The sequence below is a fragment of the Athalia rosae genome, chromosome 5 (genome assembly GCF_917208135.1).
Source record: "Athalia rosae chromosome 5, iyAthRosa1.1, whole genome shotgun sequence".
Classification (NCBI taxonomy): domain Eukaryota; kingdom Metazoa; phylum Arthropoda; class Insecta; order Hymenoptera; family Athaliidae; genus Athalia; species Athalia rosae.
The window spans coordinates 3,577,500-3,596,735 of record NC_064030.1 but is presented as its reverse complement, the minus strand read 5'-3'; the positions used below and the strand labels follow the sequence as shown (position 1 = coordinate 3,596,735).

The 19,236-nt window shown below is 42.4% G+C and overlaps 2 protein-coding genes across 3 annotated transcripts; both read right to left on the bottom strand.

Annotated features, from left to right (window-relative positions):
* Nucleotides 1-4,797: 4,797 nt before the first annotated feature.
* Nucleotides 4,798-14,695, bottom strand: LOC105692922 (diacylglycerol kinase zeta). Its single transcript, XM_048655786.1, has 11 exons — nucleotides 13,135-14,695; nucleotides 12,533-12,683; nucleotides 11,750-12,429; nucleotides 11,278-11,672; nucleotides 10,794-11,197; nucleotides 10,326-10,644; nucleotides 10,098-10,248; nucleotides 9,726-10,007; nucleotides 9,343-9,627; nucleotides 9,087-9,250; nucleotides 4,798-8,902 (listed from the first exon to the last, which is right to left on the bottom strand). Exons 1-11 carry the CDS (start codon nucleotides 14,418-14,420, stop codon nucleotides 8,853-8,855), a joined length of 4,167 nt encoding a protein of 1,388 aa, XP_048511743.1. The 5' UTR covers nucleotides 14,421-14,695; the 3' UTR covers nucleotides 4,798-8,852.
* Nucleotides 14,696-15,074: 379 nt separating this feature from the next.
* LOC125501053 lies at nucleotides 15,075-19,005 on the bottom strand. Of its 2 annotated transcripts, none has more exons than XM_048655818.1 (3): nucleotides 18,869-19,005; nucleotides 16,485-16,583; nucleotides 15,075-15,193 (listed from the first exon to the last, which is right to left on the bottom strand). In XM_048655818.1, exons 1-3 carry the CDS (start codon nucleotides 18,934-18,936, stop codon nucleotides 15,157-15,159), a joined length of 204 nt encoding a protein of 67 aa, XP_048511775.1. In that variant the 5' UTR covers nucleotides 18,937-19,005; the 3' UTR covers nucleotides 15,075-15,156. The 2 variants fall into 2 exon arrangements, with proteins under 2 accessions (XP_048511775.1, XP_048511774.1); XM_048655817.1 differs by lacking the exon at nucleotides 18,869-19,005 and adding an exon at nucleotides 17,382-18,862.
* Nucleotides 19,006-19,236: the final 231 nt, after the last annotated feature.

Sequence of the window (19,236 nt, the reverse complement as noted above, 5' to 3'; positions counted from 1 at the left end):
AGAGAGAGCAACTGATGCATTGCAGGACTGACTGCATGCATGCCTGTGTCTTTGATCGTTCAATCATGCTTTGAACCGGTGATGATAATGCAGAGCTCTAGATTGCCGGCCCTGAAAATTGAAAGTTTGTCGAAAAGTGGAGATTTGTATCAGGAGAACAGGAATCCCGAGGAGGTGGTCCGAAACTTGGTGCCTCATCATGTGCATGCATTCAATCCTTCATGATTAGTTCTAGTCTTATAGAAAGAGCGACTGATTCTTTGCAGGACTAACTATATGCCTGCCCATGTATTTATTCATTCAATAAATCGTAAATACAAAAGGAAAAGAATAATTTCTAGCTTTAGAACAGCGTTTTCGAAGTTTAGAATTGAGGCTAAAAAATTTTCCGGGTATCAGGAGAACAGGAAAACCGAGGAGGTATTCCGAAAATTGGTGCCTCATCATGTGCATGCGTTCCACCCTGTTGATTTATTCCTAGTATGAAAGAGAGAGCAACTGATGCATTGCAGGACTGACTGCATGCATGCCTGTGTCTTTGATCGTTCAATCATGCTTTGAACCGGAGGTGATAATGCAGAGCTCTAGATTGCCGGCCCTGAAAATTGAAAGTTTGCCGAAAAGTGGAGATTTGTATCAGGAGAACAGGAATCCCGAGGAGGTGGTCCGAAACTTGGTGCCTCATCATGTGCATGCATTCAATCCTTCATGATTAGTTCTAGTCTTATGGAAAGAGCGACTGATTCTTTGCAGGACTAACTATATGCCTGCCCATGTATTTATTCATTCAATAAATCGTAAATACAAAAGGAAAAGAATAATTTCTAGCTTTAGAACAGCGTTTTCGAAGTTTAGAATTGAGGCTAAAAAATTTTCCGGGTATCAGGAGAACAGGAAAACCGAGGAGGTATTCCGAAAATTGGTGCCTCATCATGTGCATGCGTTCCACCCTGTTGATTTATTCCTAGTATGAAAGAGAGAGCAACTGATGCATTGCAGGACTGACTGCATGCATGCCTGTGTCTTTGATCGTTCAATCATGCTTTGAACCGGTGATGATAATGCAGAGCTCTAGATTGCCGGCCCTGAAAATTGAAAGTTTGTCGAAAAGTGGAGATTTGTATCAGGAGAACAGGAATCCCGAGGAGGTGGTCCGAAACTTGGTGCCTCATCATGTGCATGCATTCAATCCTTCATGATTAGTTCTAGTCTTATAGAAAGAGCGACTGATTCTTTGCAGGACTAACTATATGCCTGCCCATGTATTTATTCATTCAATAAATCGTAAATACAGAACGAAAAGAGTAATTTCTAGCTTTAGAACAGCGTTTTCGTAATTTAGAATTGAGGCTAAAAAATTTTCCGGGTATCAGGAGAACAGGAAAACCGAGGAGGTATTCCGAAAATTGGTGCCTCATCATGTGCATGCGTTCCACCCTGTTGATTTATTCCTAGTATGAAAGAGAGAGCAACTGATGCATTGCAGGACTGACTGCATGCATGCCTGTGTCTTTGATCGTTCAATCATGCTTTGAACCGGTGATGATAATGCAGAGCTCTAGATTGCCGGCCCTGAAAATTGAAAGTTTGTCGAAAAGTGGAGATTTGTATCAGGAGAACAGGAATCCCGAGGAGGTGGTCCGAAACTTGGTGCCTCATCATGTGCATGCATTCAATCCTTCATGATTAGTTCTAGTCTTATAGAAAGAGCGACTGATTCTTTGCAGGACTAACTATATGCCTGCCCATGTATTTATTCATTCAATAAATCGTAAATACAAAAGGAAAAGAATAATTTCTAGCTTTAGAACAGCGTTTTCGAAGTTTAGAATTGAGGCTAAAAAATTTTCCGGGTATCAGGAGAACAGGAAAACCGAGGAGGTATTCCGAAAATTGGTGCCTCATCATGTGCATGCGTTCCACCCTGTTGATTTATTCCTAGTATGAAAGAGAGAGCAACTGATGCATTGCAGGACTGACTGCATGCATGCCTGTGTCTTTGATCGTTCAATCATGCTTTGAACCGGAGGTGATAATGCAGAGCTCTAGATTGCCGGCCCTGAAAATTGAAAGTTTGCCGAAAAGTGGAGATTTGTATCAGGAGAACAGGAATCCCGAGGAGGTGGTCCGAAACTTGGTGCCTCATCATGTGCATGCATTCAATCCTTCATGATTAGTTCTAGTCTTATAGAAAGAGCGACTGATTCTTTGCAGGACTAACTATATGCCTGCCCATGTATTTATTCATTCAATAAATCGTAAATACAGAACGAAAAGAGTAATTTCTAGCTTTAGAACAGCGTTCCCGAAGTTTAGAATTAAGGCTAAAAAATTTTCTGGGTATCAGGAGAACAGGAAAACCGAGGAGGTATTCCGAAAATTGGTGCCTCATCATGTGCATGCGTTCCACCCTGTTGATTTATTCCTAGTATGAAAGAGAGAGCAACTGATGCATTGCAGGACTGACTGCATGCATGCCTGTGTCTTTGATCGTTCAATCATGCTTTGAACCGGAGGTGATAATGCAGAGCTCTAGATTGCCGGCCCTGAAAATTGAAAGTTTGCCGAAAAGTGGAGATTTGTATCAGGAGAACAGGAATCCCGAGGAGGTGGTCCGAAACTTGGTGCCTCATCATGTGCATGCATTCAATCCTTCATGATTAGTTCTAGTCTTATAGAAAGAGCGACTGATTCTTTGCAGGACTAACTATATGCCTGCCCATGTATTTATTCATTCAATAAATCGTAAATACAGAACGAAAAGAGTAATTTCTAGCTTTAGAACAGCGTTCCCGAAGTTTAGAATTAAGGCTAAAAAATTTTCTGGGTATCAGGAGAACAGGAAAACCGAGGAGGTATTCCGAAAATTGGTGCCTCATCATGTGCATGCGTTCCACCCTGTTGATTTATTCCTAGTATGAAAGAGAGAGCAACTGATGCATTGCAGGACTGACTGCATGCATGCCTGTGTCTTTGATCGTTCAATCATGCTTTGAACCGGAGGTGATAATGCAGAGCTCTAGATTGCCGGCCCTGAAAATTGAAAGTTTGCCGAAAAGTGGAGATTTGTATCAGGAGAACAGGAATCCCGAGGAGGTGGTCCGAAACTTGGTGCCTCATCATGTGCATGCATTCAATCCTTCATGATTAGTTCTAGTCTTATAGAAAGAGCGACTGATTCTTTGCAGGACTAACTATATGCCTGCCCATGTATTTATTCATTCAATAAATCGTAAATACAGAACGAAAAGAGTAATTTCTAGCTTTAGAACAGCGTTCCCGAAGTTTAGAATTAAGGCTAAAAAATTTTCTGGGTATCAGGAGAACAGGAAAACCGAGGAGGTATTCCGAAAATTGGTGCCTCATCATGTGCATGCGTTCCACCCTGTTGATTTATTCCTAGTATGAAAGAGAGAGCAACTGATGCATTGCAGGACTGACTGCATGCATGCCTGTGTCTTTGATCGTTCAATCATGCTTTGAACCGGAGGTGATAATGCAGAGCTCTAGATTGCCGGCCCTGAAAATTGAAAGTTTGCCGAAAAGTGGAGATTTGTATCAGGAGAACAGGAATCCCGAGGAGGTGGTCCGAAACTTGGTGCCCCATCATGTGCATGCATTCAATCCTTCATGATTAGTTCTAGTCTTATGGAAAGAGCGACTGATTCTTTGCAGGACTAACTATATGCCTGCCCATGTATTTATTCATTCAATAAATCGTAAATACAAAGGGAAAAGAATAATTTCTAGCTTTAGAACAGCGTTTTCGAAGTTTAGAATTGAGGCTAAAAAATTTTCCGGGTATCAGGAGAACAGGAAAACCGAGGAGGTCGTCCGAGACTCCATGTGCCTCATTATGTGTATGCGACGAGGCGTTTCGAGACAGGGTTCGATGTCGTGATATTCTGCTCATCATCAATGTTAGCGAGTAAATCATTTGTAATTGAACTTATAATTTATGGGATTTCTTTGGTGATGTATTATTGAAAGGGAGGAAATAAATATAAACGAATTACTAAGTATTTAATCGATTTATTCCTACAGAAAAATCTTTCAATGTCTCATAATGAAATTCTTGAGACAGGTTGTTCATCAAATAAAAATTTCAGATATCACAGGAAGTATGTTATCTAGGGCTACGAGATGAATAACATGTGTCTTTCTATCTAGTTTCTTAATGTATTGAAGAATGGATTATGCAGTTGCATCAACAACTCCAGTTTCTCAAATACACGGTGAAGTTTCTTCAAGGCCACCAATTTTCACTCTGTAACAGAAGAAAAGAAAGTTCATAACAAAGATATATTGAACATACGTAATAAATATCCTTATTCAATGTTATAAGAGTTATTTTCATGGCAGCTCTTTTGGGGACTTATTTCAAAGATGTAGAATAAAGTGATCACTGTCCTGCAAACTATATCAGTCCCACAAGCCTGGAAGCTAAAAGGCTCAAAGTGATAGTATAGAATCTGATAGGTGATGAATCATCTATAATTTATAGTGACTTATTGTTAGTAAGGAGATGAAAAATTATTCCAATTATTTTATGAAGCTACTTATTGGTTTAAAACCAATAGTTTTCGTTTTCTTCATCATTTGACATTTCGACAAGTGTAATGAATCATTTACGATATTCACTGTATTCCTGATAAAGAAATTATGAGGATAATTATTTCACCTTCTCTTCCCTCGAAGACGGAGTTATTATTTCTATGATCGGTTCAATAATGAATCGTTAGGAGGTTGAAATAGGAAGTAAATTCTAATGAAATGAGAAGAAAACTAGTTCGCAGGTACTATACTTTGAATATCTTTATTATCGTAAAATTTAATCAACTTTACAGATAAACGTTGTTAATCGAGGAAATATATATTTATATATGTATAGGTAAGTATAGGTATACGAAGTATGTAGAGATTCCATTGGAAAGTACCGAGATTATTCGCCGCCTTAGTTTTCGTATATCGCGTAAGATCTGTAAGTTTTTCTCTCGTGTTCTCGTACGATACGTACACGATTTCACACGTTCACGAGGTATGCGATTTTACTTTGACTTGAGGCGACAAAATTTAATAATTATTGATTGATTAACTTGATAACTCTATGTGTGTGTGTATATATATACATACAATAAAAACACGAAGCGTTTCATCCACAGTATTGTAATCATTGATGCATCAAAAACAAAATTGTATCCATAATCATCGACAAGATGGAATTTAACAAGTTTTTCAATCATGAATCTATGTTCCATCAATTATCATGGATGAACCGTCTTGCGTTTTCTGTCATTTCTTATTTCTTTCTGTTATTCATACTGATCTTTTCTTTAATCTACGATGCAAGTTGCGATAATATGTAACGTAATAAATCTCTTGCATAGTTTGCATATAGCAAACAATAATTGATATATCAACTTGACACTTTAGAAACAGAGCAACTATATATGTGTATAATATATATAGTATATTTTTTCCTTATTTTATTTATCATACATAATATACTTCAATAATTTCACCTGTTTTATCGTTCACGTATTATTTAGGATTTTATTTCTTCGTTAAATTGACTACACAACGAGTCGCGTGCCGTGCGCGTTGTTATTATTGTTGTTGATTACGTTTATAATAATAACATCATCATTATCATTATCATTATCATTAAATTATTGCTAATTTAACGAAAATAAAATTTTATATATTTCTTACACTTCAATATACTGTATAACGATTTTCAACGGTAAATTTTTGTCAATTATATAATATAACATATTTATGATATATTATTTACAGTACAGGGTACAGTACATAATAACAATAACGCGTTAACAGCTGGAACAATAATTTAGCTATCATATTAATAACAACAACAATGATAATGATTGTGAAATGTACCTAAGTTTTTTCAAAAATAGATAAAATAAAAAAAAAACTACGCACGATGATTTTTACAATTCCGAACCCAAAGTGGTGATGATGCCGAGCCAAAAAACTTTTTATAATCGAATCGTATTGAAAATTAATATTACCAACGAACTATAATAATTTCAATAGTCATATCAACGATGAGAATAATAACGACAGTAGTGTAGATGGAGTAAACCAATAAAGATCACTCGAAAGGGCTACATAAAAAATATTACTGATGACCGCAGGCCATGTTAATTAATAACCCGTTATTCATCTCGTAAGTAACTATAATCGTGTTTAATGCTTCGTTCGATATTTGATAATCGATAATAAAATAAATAGTATGTACTATTAACGTGGCTTATGTAAAACTATAAAAGTGAGTATCAATCGTTGAATATAGGCAATAATGTATACCTATAAAAATCACAAAAGAAGAAAAAAAAAAAAGAAAAAAGAAAACGTGAATCAGAATTCCCATAATTAATTTATAGAGTATCAATGTATATAGTATGTACATACAATATGTATAGTTAGTTTTGAAAACGGAGGCACTACGTACGGGGATAGCGTATAAAAAAAGAATTAATTGAGTCTAGTTATTTAAAATGTATACGTAGGTGTATATTATATTATATATAGGTATATATAATATATACGTTGGTTGAACTTTTTTTCTTCGTTTTTTCTTTTTCTTTTTTTTTTAAATCTTTTTCGGGTTTAGATATTAAAATTGTACAGTAGAATCAAAAAATTGGAGAGCTAGGTATATAGATTAGAAATAATGAATCGTCATCGCACGAGGGATTGTTCATTATATACTTAATTATAATATAATTAGATAATTATAGAAATGAAAATATACAAACTAACAATAGGTAATATTGTGTAAAGGGTTCGGACCGCAATTAATGATTGTCCATTTTATTGCTTTATAAATTACGAAATTCGCGGTCCAAACCCTCCTCGAGGAAGGCAATACTGTGTTTCAGTTTCATTTTAAATTACGTTAAGGTAGTTCACTCTTTTAGTCATTTTACTTTTCTTTCTTTTTTTCACTTTCTTTCTTTCTCTTCTCTTTGTATTTCATATTTAGCTTCTTCTCTTTTTCCCTCTTTCTACGACTATATTAATATCTTTTTGTGGACCGTCGAAGGCATTTCCGTTAAATTTATTATACTTTATACAATTTCTAATATTATTATAAATATGTATACTTGTATGGATATGTCTGTATGCATATATACACAATAAGTAGGTACTTATCAGTACGAGACAATTTACGCGAACTGTACATTTCGAACATTGCGAACATTATTTTTTCATACATATTCATTCTTTTTCGTATCTGCGAAAAATGTTCATACATTACATTTGCGTCAATGTGATTTGGCAGAACAATATGTAAGGACAAAAGTCAGTTTTTCTTTTCTTGTTTGACTAGACAAACAGCGACCATCGCGTTCTTGAGGTCGCGAAATATTAATGCTCGCGTAAAAAGTTCCGAACAAAATTTCAAACATACGTACATATATGTATAACAAATATAAAGGTACAAGTATTTAAACATTTTCTTGCTCATCTTCATTTCATTTTTTTTTTTTTTTGTTGCTTTTTTACTTGGTTTTGGTTTTTAATCGTGCAAGTTATATACGTATATAAGAATAGGAGAATCGATATAACTCAAGTCGAGATTTCAATAAATACGATAAATCTACTTTACAACAATCACGCTGGATATTCGGGTTCGATGATCCCTAAAAACGTTTACATAGGTATACTTCGATCGTCTCTTTGTTGCACATATTATAAATGTATATATATACATAATATGCATATTTATATCGTATGTGTGTATATAGTTAATTATAATTATAATATAGCAGTACTATGATAATTGAGAAAATTTTACATCGAGGAATAATTTTTTTTTTTTTTTGGTTTTTTTTGTCATTTTTTTTCTCATAATCTGTTGTATATATATCAAATTGTTAGGAGAAGATATAGCATTCGATCGCATCTAAGAATTAATTGGTGTTCTCACGTTGATCCCGTTCATTTCATTTTTGGTACCGAACATTTACTTACTTCATTTGTCATTAGATTATATGTATATAGGTTTTGGTTGTGTTTGCCTGCGTAGAACTACGAGTTGCCAAATTTATTATTTAAAGCTTTCCTCGTGTCCCCGGCACATAAAATGTTTTTTCTTTTTTTTTTTTTTTTTTTGTCCCAACGGGTTTAGTACAGTATAGTTATACGTGGTCTCTAGTACATGACTAATTTTTTTTTGTCATAGTTCAGACGCCACCTCGTCGTGAAAATTTAGATACATAAAGTTTATATGCGGCAGCGTCATGAACCCGCATGCTATATTACGTGTGTATATGTGTGTGTGTGTGTGTGTCTGTGTGTTTAAGTAATTATATTTTTAATAGGCTACGGTCATGGAGCAGGATGAAAATCGTCGAGTACATAATTTAGGTAAAACATATTACGTATAGTATATATATGCTTATACGCTATCATACGTGGTATATAAGTTAAATATCATCAAATGTGTTTTTTTTGTCTGTAATGATTTTATAATGGAAACCTCTGAATAGTTGAAAACTTTTTGATATTTTTTTTGGTATTTTTCTTTTTTTTTTTTATCTTTTTATAATGTGTATGAAAGTTGTAATATAGGATTCAAAAAAGTTCAAAACTTCTATTTTCTATTAGAAAACAGATTATCACGATTATAATTTTGGTATTATATATGATATCATTCGTAAAATAAAATCGTGATACGCACGTTTTTATATAACTATAACTATATGTATGTACCTACGCGAATTGCGTAGGTAAACACCTTTGTATATATAACTCCAGGTATGCATAGATGATCGATTTAATACGCTGCGGGCTAATTAAGCCCGGCCGTAAAGCTCGGTGGGTCAGAGAACGTTTTCCATGTCCACCGTGACCAGATGAAACTGCTCCTGACCTACGATGAGATTTATATATTTCACTAAATGATAATCGATTTTTAAAGCTATACACGTACATTACGACGTGTATGTACGATTAAAATTCAGGTCAAGAGACGAGTGCTCAAGTGCAGCCAAGCAAAGCTTGAGTGTAGCTGCATAGCGAGGGTCAAAGGTCAAGGTTACGAAGCCAATACTCACTTTCGAGGTAGGCTGCCAGCTCTCGATCTTCCGCGTTAAGAGCGAGCTGTCGCGGCGTATTTCCTTGACGATCACGAACCGTGAGAGTTGCTCCGCCAGCTACCAGCATACAGCAAACTGATCGACGCTTTTGCTGAGCAGCCTTGTGAAGGGCCGTTTGTCCCCTGATAAAAAGATTAATAATTTTCGTAATTCGAGATTGAAAAAAGGTGTCGAAGAGAATTCTAATTTTTGTTCCATCTTATTTTTCACTCACTTGTCGTTGTCAACCATGTTCAATATCGTGGGTGGTGCGCAGGCTACGAGGTACCTCACGATGTCCTTGTGCCCGTGCCTAGCAGCTAAGTGAAGGGCGGTTTGCCCGTTGACATCGATTGACAGCAGAGAGTAGCCCCGAGAGTGCAGATCCTTCATAGCTTGCAGATCACCAGTTTTTGCTGCCCTCAAAATTCCGTCATTCGTCTTCTCGAGAAGTCCACCGCCGAACGAACGACCGTGGGAATGTACCTCTGCGCTCAAACCGAACAGACGATCCCTGGAGCTGGAATTGAGACGAGAAATTTTTTTCATTCTTTTTTTTCTCCATCCATCGTAACTTCGTAATCGCGAATAGTCAACGGTGCAAAATAAAATAAATACCTAACGTAGGAAAGAGGCTGATACGACTGACTCGGTGTCGCCGAGGGAGTATCGTTCGATTTGCTGATCGAAGAGGAACCGTTCGGAGCAATTTTCCCCGACCCTTTTCCAGACTCAATGTCTTTCGAGGGAACTGCTATTTCCGGTACCCTTCGACCGGAGTGACGACGCTCTTGATCCGGTTCTCGCGTGGCTCGTGTTTGATCCGACGGAGAAAGGCGTCCCGGAGACGACCGCTTCTCCTCCGTTGTCGTCCCGGGGGCATGCCTGGATGTTTCGTCACTGAAATCGTTTCCTCGTTTCAAGACGCGGTCACATCCCCCGTGAGACAACAGCGGGCAGCAACCTTGCCGCGCGAGAACCTGCACCTACCTTGGCGACGGCTGAGCGACATCCACATCCTGACTCGGAACCGCCGCTAAACCCTCCTCGAGAACGTACAAAGCGTCGGCGGCCACGTCCGTCACGTAATGGAGTTGTTCCTGCGCCCTGTCGATTCGGAAGAACCGTTCCGCCGTGCAAGCTGCCAGATTCAAGGTCAACGTCAGTGCGATTGCAAGGAGAAGACGGATCGGATCGGGCGATCTTTTTTCTACTCACAGTCCAAGAAGCAGCATGCGTCCATGGGTAATTCTTTCGCTAGCATCCCTCTGAGGGATTCGAGGTCAAGAGTAGCGTCAAGGTCGAGATTATCCGGTAGCCACGACACGGCGGATCTCTTCAGCCGCTCCTTGTCCGAATGGAAAGCTTCGTAGTCTGACATTTTTATTCTCATAACCGGTAGTTTCAATCGTTCAAGTTTAGTACCGACATTTTGCTGAGGCTTTCCGGTATTCCTTCGCTTGGCGAGCATCGTCGCCTTGTTCAACAAGGACATCGATATGACCGATGGGAGTAGACGACAAGCCTCACCGTCGACCTTTCATAAAATACAAATCGATTCAATCGACTGGTAACAAAAGATAACGTCGAGGGATCCTCCGAAATATACAAGAAGCAGCACTGGTACCTCTGACTCGAGTATTTTTCAAAAAACGAATAAGAAAAGAAAATACAAAATTTATGTACCTGCATAGGAATCGTCCTCGTTGTGACGAGTTTCGCTTTGCTGCACTGCGCTATGCAGGTGCCATGGCCCCCCGCTTGAAGCAGAGGAAGTTGGTAAGTGGTCAATCCCACGACCTCGATGAGCCCGTCGTCCGTTTTTGGTTCTCCGCCGGATCCTCCGCCGCTACTTCCTCCGCCCCCGGCCGGCCAGGGGTGAGTTCCTCCTCCGTAAGAACCGATGTTCAGAAACACGATGGCGTGGACACGGTGCTCTTTCAATTTTGGCGTGAGATCCTGCCCGTCGCATTCCAGAGTAACGAACTCCGAGAGATCCTTCCATTTCCGGCGGACTAGATCCTTGCCTCCCATTTGTCCGTAGAACATTTTGTTCCGAAGGCGAGAGTTGAATTTTTCGGGATGAGCCTCTGCGAGATAGAAGAAAAATTGCGGTTTTAAGAAAATTCTCAAGTCTAAGAAAATCTTGATACACCTGCTTTCGACTCACCTCTGGCTTCGTGAAACTCTAAAGCTATGTGAGCGTCGACGCCGAGGGAGAAATAGTTGTTGACGACATTCAGCGGGAGGCTTTCCTTCCCCTTTCCGGCTTCGTCGTCGTTGGGAGCGTCCGTGTTTCGTTCGACGGTCAACTGCCATCTGTCCAATAACGTGGTGTCACTGTCCCCGATATTTGTGAGTATCTTAGCAATCGGTTCATCCGTGTAACCACCGCCCCAGCCGAGAGCACGCGCCAGATCGTTGCCCGTTCCTAACGGAAGAACGCCCACAGCTGGAGGAGGTGATGCTCCGATTTGGTCGAGGATCGAAAGAACCCAACCAACCGTGCCGTCACCTCCGCATGCCAGGACCCTCAGATTTGGGACTTTTTTGAATAGCTCCAATCTGAAAGAGTTGCGAAATAATTTATACGATGAATATCGGATGGGTGAGTGGAATCGATGTGGGGAAAAGAATCCTACCCCATTTTTGGTCCACCCTGAGTGAGGTCGAAAACTTGTCGCGGGTTGAGGTGCCATTGAAATTTTTGCAGCAACTTGGCCCCCTGGTTCCCGCCAGATTTTGGATTGATGAACACGAGAACGGGTCGTACGCTCGCGGTCGGTATCGGTTTGACGATCCAGAGTTTCCCTTGTTCCTTATCCTTGTCTTTCTCTTTGTCCTTATTTTTCTTCCTCGTAGACGCGGTACCCGCCAAACATCCGCCACCGCTGGACGACTTCTTTTTTTGGGGTGATTTTCGAAGGCTACTTTTGAAGCTACCCTTGCGCGGTAGTTTCACTATCCACGACGGTGGGACTATTACGGAAACGTGACTTCCCAGATCGCAATTCTCCCCTATTTTCTGAACGTTGAAACAGGCTTCTTTGTTGTGATAAGCGGTTTTGCACCAGCTGCAACTGACCGCGACTATTTCCTTCGAGCTAAAGCTCAATTTCGATTGAAACGATTTGCTGCAATTGGCGCATTTCCCCTTTTGCGATCTTCTGTGAACCCAGTGGTGATGGGTGGACGTCTGTTCGCGGTATTGCCGAACGCCGACGTCACGAAAACTAGGCTTACAAGCGAAACCGAGCGTCGTCGCGCAACACGCGTGAGCTACCACTCGGCACGCTGCACACTTCAGCCTCGCACCGTGTTTCTGCGGTAGTAAATTATCGTTAGGATATTTATCCGTCGACCGAATTTTCCCGATAATCCAAATCTCGGGTAATCGCATCGATATTCGAAATTATTTCACTTACGGAGCAATCGGTTACGTAGCAAAAATCCCCCGAAGCAGCGGTCGGGACCCAGAGATGTTCCCCGTTGATCGCGCTCGGTCCCCAGTCTGGCGTCGATCGGGGTTCTCTTTGCTGTCCAGCGCCGGAGCCGCTCTCGCCACCCTCTCTCCCTCTGAAATTTACCAAGATAATTGTCACAGACGAACTTCATCGGAGCAAAGGAAAATCGTTGCGTCGATTTCGAACTTCTTTCCGTTTCAGTCCTTCTCCCCTCTCTCTCTCTCTCTCTCTTTCTCTTTCAGCCCTGCGTGGGATTTCAAGTGCATATAATACAGGTACAACTCTACGAACAGTGCGTACAGTGTTTACAATGAGTGCTGTTATATATAAAGAAAAAAAAAAAAAAAACAACAACAACAACATCAAATAGAGGAAGACAATTAAAACAGACGTCATTACTGCAATTCCATCCCCCCTAAATCCAAGTCCCGGATTACGGCAATTGCGGCAATTTTATCCGGCTCAATAAAAAAAACGCGCGGCTTATCAGTGATATCTGACTCGCGATTATCCTTTCTTTAGTGAATTTTTTTCTCGTCTTAACGTCAACGTAAATGACCTACCCTCGCAAAGGACGAGACTCGTTGGAAGGTAGAAGAGCGGTGTATCTCGTTTGAACGTCGGTGGGTAAAACGATGTCAACGCTTTTCGAGCGCAAGCTCTGTTGAGGAACGGCGAGTAGCCCTTGTTGACTGGGGCTACTTTTCTCCGCATTTTTGCTACCGTTGAAACACGAGTCAACGGAAGCGGCGCGATCCCTTTTGAGCTCCGGTACCGTGAGAAATATATCCCTGACGACGAATCGTCCCCCTTTAGATCCCGTACGATCGTCCGTTTCCGTCTCAGCCGTCGAAAGCTCGGAACTCCCGTCACCGTCGTCGTCGTTACTCTCGTCCCTGGTGCCGAGGGCGTAGGGCGGGTCGGGGGGAAAGGAGGTGAGGGCCTCCTGGCGCGACAATTTTGGCGAGGCGACGGATCGTCGCCTTCCCGACTGATAACACGAATCGGTGGTGGTCAGAGTGACCCGAATCTCGGGGCTGTGATCGCGGTCTCGTTCGCCGAGATGCGACGATCCGGACGACGAAGGGGACGTTTGCACCCTGCGACGAGACGAAGCTCTGGACGCGTCGTCCTCGTCCTCGTCCTCCGGCGAATCGTCGGGATCCTCGTCATCGTCGACGTCGTCGTCGTCGTCGTTGTTATCCCCCCTCTCTTCGTCGGCGTCTTCATCGCCGGCGTCGGTTTTCCCGCTTCGCGAGTCACTTCCGTCGTGATCCAGCAGAGTTTTTCCGGCCGAATAAGCCGATGGGGATTCTCCGGCTTCATTTTTTACAGCTTGCCGCTGTCTCTCGTATTCTTCAACGCAGGCGCAGTGGTAGCATCCGGAAATTTGAAGTACGGGAGAGGGCGAAGGGCTGCCAGCGGTACGTTTGTCGATTCCGCAGGCGTCGAAGCTCTTAGATCTTTGATTGCTCCTCAATTGGGGAACCCTTAGTGTCGTGAGTCTCCTCACACCGGAGCCGGAGGCAGACTCCTGGTGCGATTGCCGATTGGAATTGGCGATGGTGAGGCTGGTAGATGTAAGTAACGATGTTTCGCTGTCGTCGGAGGTAGCGGTGGCAACGAGAGGGTAGGACGACGGATGACGAGGGTAAGAAGAAGATGCCGCGGCGTCGGCGAGGCTCTGTTGATCCCTCGCCCTCGCCCCGTCCTGACGTTTCGCCTCGAGTTGTATCTCGTCGAAGGATGCCGATCTCACCTGCTTGGGGACCTCCAAACTCGACTGCGACTTCATCTCGGCACCAGTCGGCGTGCGCGATCGCTTGAAAGTCGAGCGCAGCCGCTGCATTGCTTGCCCACACCTCACCGCCTACCTTCAGCTACCTCCCCCAGCCAACGGTGAGGTCGACAATGTCACCACCCTCTGCCGGCTCACCTGCCTCCGCCCGTACCTCGTTACTTATTCTTACTCCCGTTTTCCCCGACGAACTCGATTCTAACAAATTTGCCGTCGCCGTCGCTGCTACCTCGTCATCGTGGCTCGCAGCGACGTCGCGGCCCATCGTACCGAATCACCAGCTCCCGCGGCCCACGATATCCTCCGCCACCTCCCGTTCCACCCCGTTCGACCACCCGCACCCCGAGACCACCACCGGCTGCGCGGAGTGCAACAACCAGGTATCGTTACGATCCCTCCCTGCGCTTTCGACCCTCGTCACCCGCTGCTCACGCTAATCGACAAAGTTCTAGGGAGGGACGCCGCTCCTCTCGATTAATTCGCGTGTCCTTCCGTTCCGGTTTCTCCGTGTACCTTCTTTTTATTATCTCGGGTCTCTCTTACGTCGTTGCGACGCGGTATTCTTCGCGCGTGCTTTTGACGGATCACTTAACGAACCGAGGCTCGTGACGGCATCGGCCCGTTGGCCTGGGCTCTGGCATCGATCCGATACCCTCGTCCTCCGTTCCTCACCGCCGCCGCCGCGTTCGCGCGGGGTCGACTCGCGTTTTCACCGCGCACCTCCTCTACCCTTTTTACTGCAACACCTCGACGCGGCTTACTCCGCTGCGGAGAGTAAGTCGCCCCTTTAGCGACCCTTACGGTAATCTTCTTCGCCTGTCCAACTGCACCCCCGTCGAGAAACGCGGTGTCAATTATAATTCGAAAGAAAAATACGTACGAGCGATTAAAAATAAAAAGGCACTATGTATACAAATATTACGATCGTTGCCTGCAGTATAAACCGCCGACGTCAAAATACCCGAAGAAAACTTCATAACATTATTATTAATCGCTGAATAGGTTTTATATCTGTAACTCGCCGTTGGCTCTCGTAAGTTCTATGATTATCACCCGCGTGTTAGTGGATCGAGAGGCGAGCTCGCAAGCTCCGGCCGTATAACGCGAGTTAAGTTATTTAGGATTATAGTGTCGTTCACGATACCGTTTGCCCGTATTTCGGGTGTAACAAAAGTTGCGGGGTCAGCCGTTGAAACGAGCAATAATATACAACAGTCGGTTTGCCGCCGGTGGTGCTACTTGTGCTTCTGGCAGGTAGGCGAAGAAGACCGTGCGCGAGGACTCCGAGGGAGTCAGGTCACCGCCATGGTCTGCCTATCGCGGGTAGAGCAGCGGCCGGGGGTAGGAGGAGGTGAGGACCGGAGGAATGAAGGAATGGAGGAATGGCGGATCCCCCCAGATCCCCCCGTCCCTCTTTTACTCCCCGTAGCTTCAATTCGGGCGCTACCCGACACCCCACCCCACCCCACCCCCGTAGACCCCGCAACGCTCGCCCAACGCTCCACTGTACTAACGTATTATAAGTCGTCCGGGATACGCGCGCGCCAACTCTGCAGCACGGGGTAACCCAGTAGCGGCGCAAAGTTGAATAGATATTATACATTGCGCGACGAAAGTGGCGCGGGAGTCGGAAAACTACCCTTCGGGGAGAAACGACACCCTCGTGTGCGCCGCGCGTTCGCATGAGGGAAATGGAAAAACCGCAGACAAAACTACCTACGTATAGCGCGCGCCAAACTTTGCCCTAATTATTACCGGGGATTTCACAATTTCCGCAACTCTCCAGAAACGCCGGGCCGATCCGTCTCGTTTCTCCGTACCCCTGTAAATTTCCACCCTTGGAAAAAAAAAAAAAAAAAAAACAATTCAATTCGTCGCACGAGTCGCAATTTCAACACGTTTCTCATCGGTTGTTTTCTCTCGGATATTTTCAGGTGTATATTTGTTTTTTTTTTTTTTTTATATACGCTACACGCCACCCGACCCAGTTGCCATTTTTTTTTTCTTTCTTTTTTTGATTTTTTTTTCGTTTTTTCTCTTTCGGTTATTCTTTTATCCGAAGGTTTCGCGATTTGCAGTGTCGTCGTTAAGTTGACGTAGATATACAATGCCAACCTGTCCTGTTCCTCGATACTAGCTTTCAAGCGGAGTTGCTCTCGTAACCCCTCCTCGAAATGAACACGTTGTCCTAGCCCGGGTGCCAATCCGAGTAACCTACAATGCAAAGTACAGTGCACACGCGAGTAGATACGTAAGCCTCACAATAAACACATACAAACCCCTTTCCATATACCTATCACATGTAAAGTATATATATGTACCTATATACGTTACGTATGTACCTGATTATATATATACCTCCGCAGAAGGACAAGTACCCCGACAAACTTACGTACGCCTGGCTGTATATATACCTGTAGATATGTATGTGCATATATTTTGGTATCGTCATCGTGTACAAAGACGAATGTATATTCTTCCCTCCGTACATCCTCTTCAATCGTCGCCCTTCGACCGTCGGAACTCGGTATTATAGATATAATACGTATGCTTGAATGCACGTACGTACCTCATATACAACGAAATGCATGCTATATAGATATCCTACAATAGACATAATACCTCTCTACCGATAATACAACTAGATATACACCTATCTCGTTTGGTGTTTGAATAATACGAAATACACGTGACTCGATCATTAACTGCACCCTGCGGTGCTTTCACCGGTCTTATCTAACTGTAAATAGATTATAAAGCAAACGCCTGCTGAGACTCTTTTTTCCCTAATGCGGACAATCTGTAAGTAAAGTGCTCTAGAATAGAATATAGAAGAGAAAAAAAGGAGTACAAAATTTTCGCCAGTCGATCGATCTGTTACGGATGTATATTGCAGCGAGGGAGATGACATGTGTAATTTGAATAAATTATAGATTCAGAGAAAATTGGGGTTGTTGCTTGTTTTTTTTTTTTTTTTTTCTTTTTCCAATCTTTTCTCACTCATTGACTCACTTGGAAAACCCCCCCAATTTCGCATCGATCGGTTCTTCTTTTTCGTAGATCGCGTATCCCGGTGTGGATTGCACGGGCCAATCCAGGGCTGGAACCATGTCGTTTTTTTTCTGACCAAAATAATAACACGGGAACAATTTACTCCGTCGATTATTAATTCGACGACCGTCAGGACGGTCGAGATTCGTCACGTAATCCAGCCACGAAGAAGGTGGGATTATCATTTGGTCTACACTTGCACTGATTGTCAAATGAAAAATAATCGTGCGTCGTTTGTCGGACCGATTATTTTATATTCGCGATCGTTTTACCAAACGATAACGATCCGTCTAAGCATGAGATAACTTTGCACGAACGTGATCGCGGGGAGTTTTACGAACGCGGTGAAACTCCGATACAATTGTGTAAATTTTTCGATTGACTGACCACGTTCCTTACTTTGCCAAACTTTAACCAGACTGGAACGACGGGCAAGGCTGTGGACAGGAGGTTCACTTTGCAGATCAAGGAAAACCAGGTAAGCCAAACGTACGGTGAGGTAAAGTGGGAGTTATACAGTTGGATACCCAATACCAGGTATAATAACGCGGACATGACTTGGGCCCCATCGTCACTCGCGAATCCCAACTGACCGTTTTTTTCTCATTGCTTTTTCATTTTACAAGCGAATCTAGTGTCCGACGATACGTCATGTACCGTCAATACCGTTGCAATTGTCTATTACTTTTCCTCACAATTAACTGCGGCATTGTTTTATTCGAAATTGCCACTTTTTTGTTTACTTTTTTTTCCAGCTTGTTTCCTCTCGTTCAATTTACACGGTTCATTATTTTCATTCACGTCCACAAAATGTGAAAATATTTCAATTACTACGAAATTGAACTAGGTTTTTTTTTTTTTTTTTTTTTCTACGTCATACGTATATCCGGAATAATTTGACTCACTGGGCTCGCGCGTAATCGACTCGAAAAACCGCTGGAAGTTGGCTTTAAAAACCGGTTAGCGGTTTCCCCCCTTTCGTTTCATAGCAGACTCTGAATTGACATGCAAGTATTGTATTGTATGTTTACTCGTATCTATATATTATACGTGGATGAGCAAAAGTAGACGTTACTCAGGCAGACGTTGTAAGTTTGCACACGTTTGTTTGTTCGGTTCTTTGACAAAAAGAGAGAAGAGAAAAAAAATAGAAATTAAATAAATAAATGAATAAAAACAGGTAAGAATTGCGAATAATACCAATTATTGTATTATCGCGACGTCGGTCAACAATTTCATTTACGCTAACGACTACGCCACTATAATATAAATGGTGATTATATTTTTTACATTGTATACCTATGTCGATTGCCCGGTACATTTTCCTGTTCCCCGCCCTCCCCTGTTATTTTTCAGGAAGCGGAAGCTCTGCACTGCATCCAAAATCGCGATTTCGCAATGACTATATATTAGAGAAAAAATCTATTCTAAAAATAAGTCAGTCTCACCCATCGTCCTGCGTGTCTTCGTTCTGCTGAGATTGTTGACCAGTATCATCACCACCTTCCTCGGACATTGTTCTTAACTAGTTTCTTATTTATCGCACTTGTTCCGACGGTTATACTTGGGTTCGATAGGCTTTTCGGTAAAGTGTGATAACTTGCGAATGAATGACGCGTTTCAGTTAACTCATTGCGAAAGAAACCCAATCAGATAACGAGTGGGGACGGTGAACCACCGGATCGGTATGGAAAAATGGAAAGAAAAACGGAAGTGAATAGGAATAGGAAGAGGAAGAGGAAAAGGAGAAACAACCGTTCGTCAATCTGGCGTTGTAAAATTACGCTTATTGAAACGGACCGCGAATGCAGCGGTA

What these genes read in the sequence shown, in the direction of transcription:
- LOC125501053 (XM_048655817.1), bottom strand. Translation starts at nt 17,605, where the DNA reads ATGATAATCCCACCTTCTTCGTGGCTGGATTACGTGACGAATCTCGAC. An exon ending in AAATTGGGGGGGTTTTCCAA is followed by an intron (nt 16,584 to 17,381) that starts GTGAGTCAATGA and finishes TTTGCATTGTAG; the next exon opens with GTTACTCGGATTGGCACCCG. An exon ending in AGTATCGAGGAACAGGACAG is followed by an intron (nt 15,194 to 16,484) that starts GTTGGCATTGTA and finishes ACGGGGGTGCAG; the next exon opens with TTGGACAGGCGAAGAAGATT.
- LOC105692922 (XM_048655786.1), bottom strand. Translation starts at nt 14,420, where the DNA reads ATGCAGCGGCTGCGCTCGACTTTCAAGCGATCGCGCACGCCGACTGGT. An exon ending in GAGTCTCGTCCTTTGCGAGG is followed by an intron (nt 12,684 to 13,134) that starts GTAGGTCATTTA and finishes GGTAAATTTCAG; the next exon opens with AGGGAGAGAGGGTGGCGAGA. An exon ending in AACATGGTTGACAACGACAA is followed by an intron (nt 9,251 to 9,342) that starts GTGAGTGAAAAA and finishes TCTTTTTATCAG; the next exon opens with GGGACAAACGGCCCTTCACA.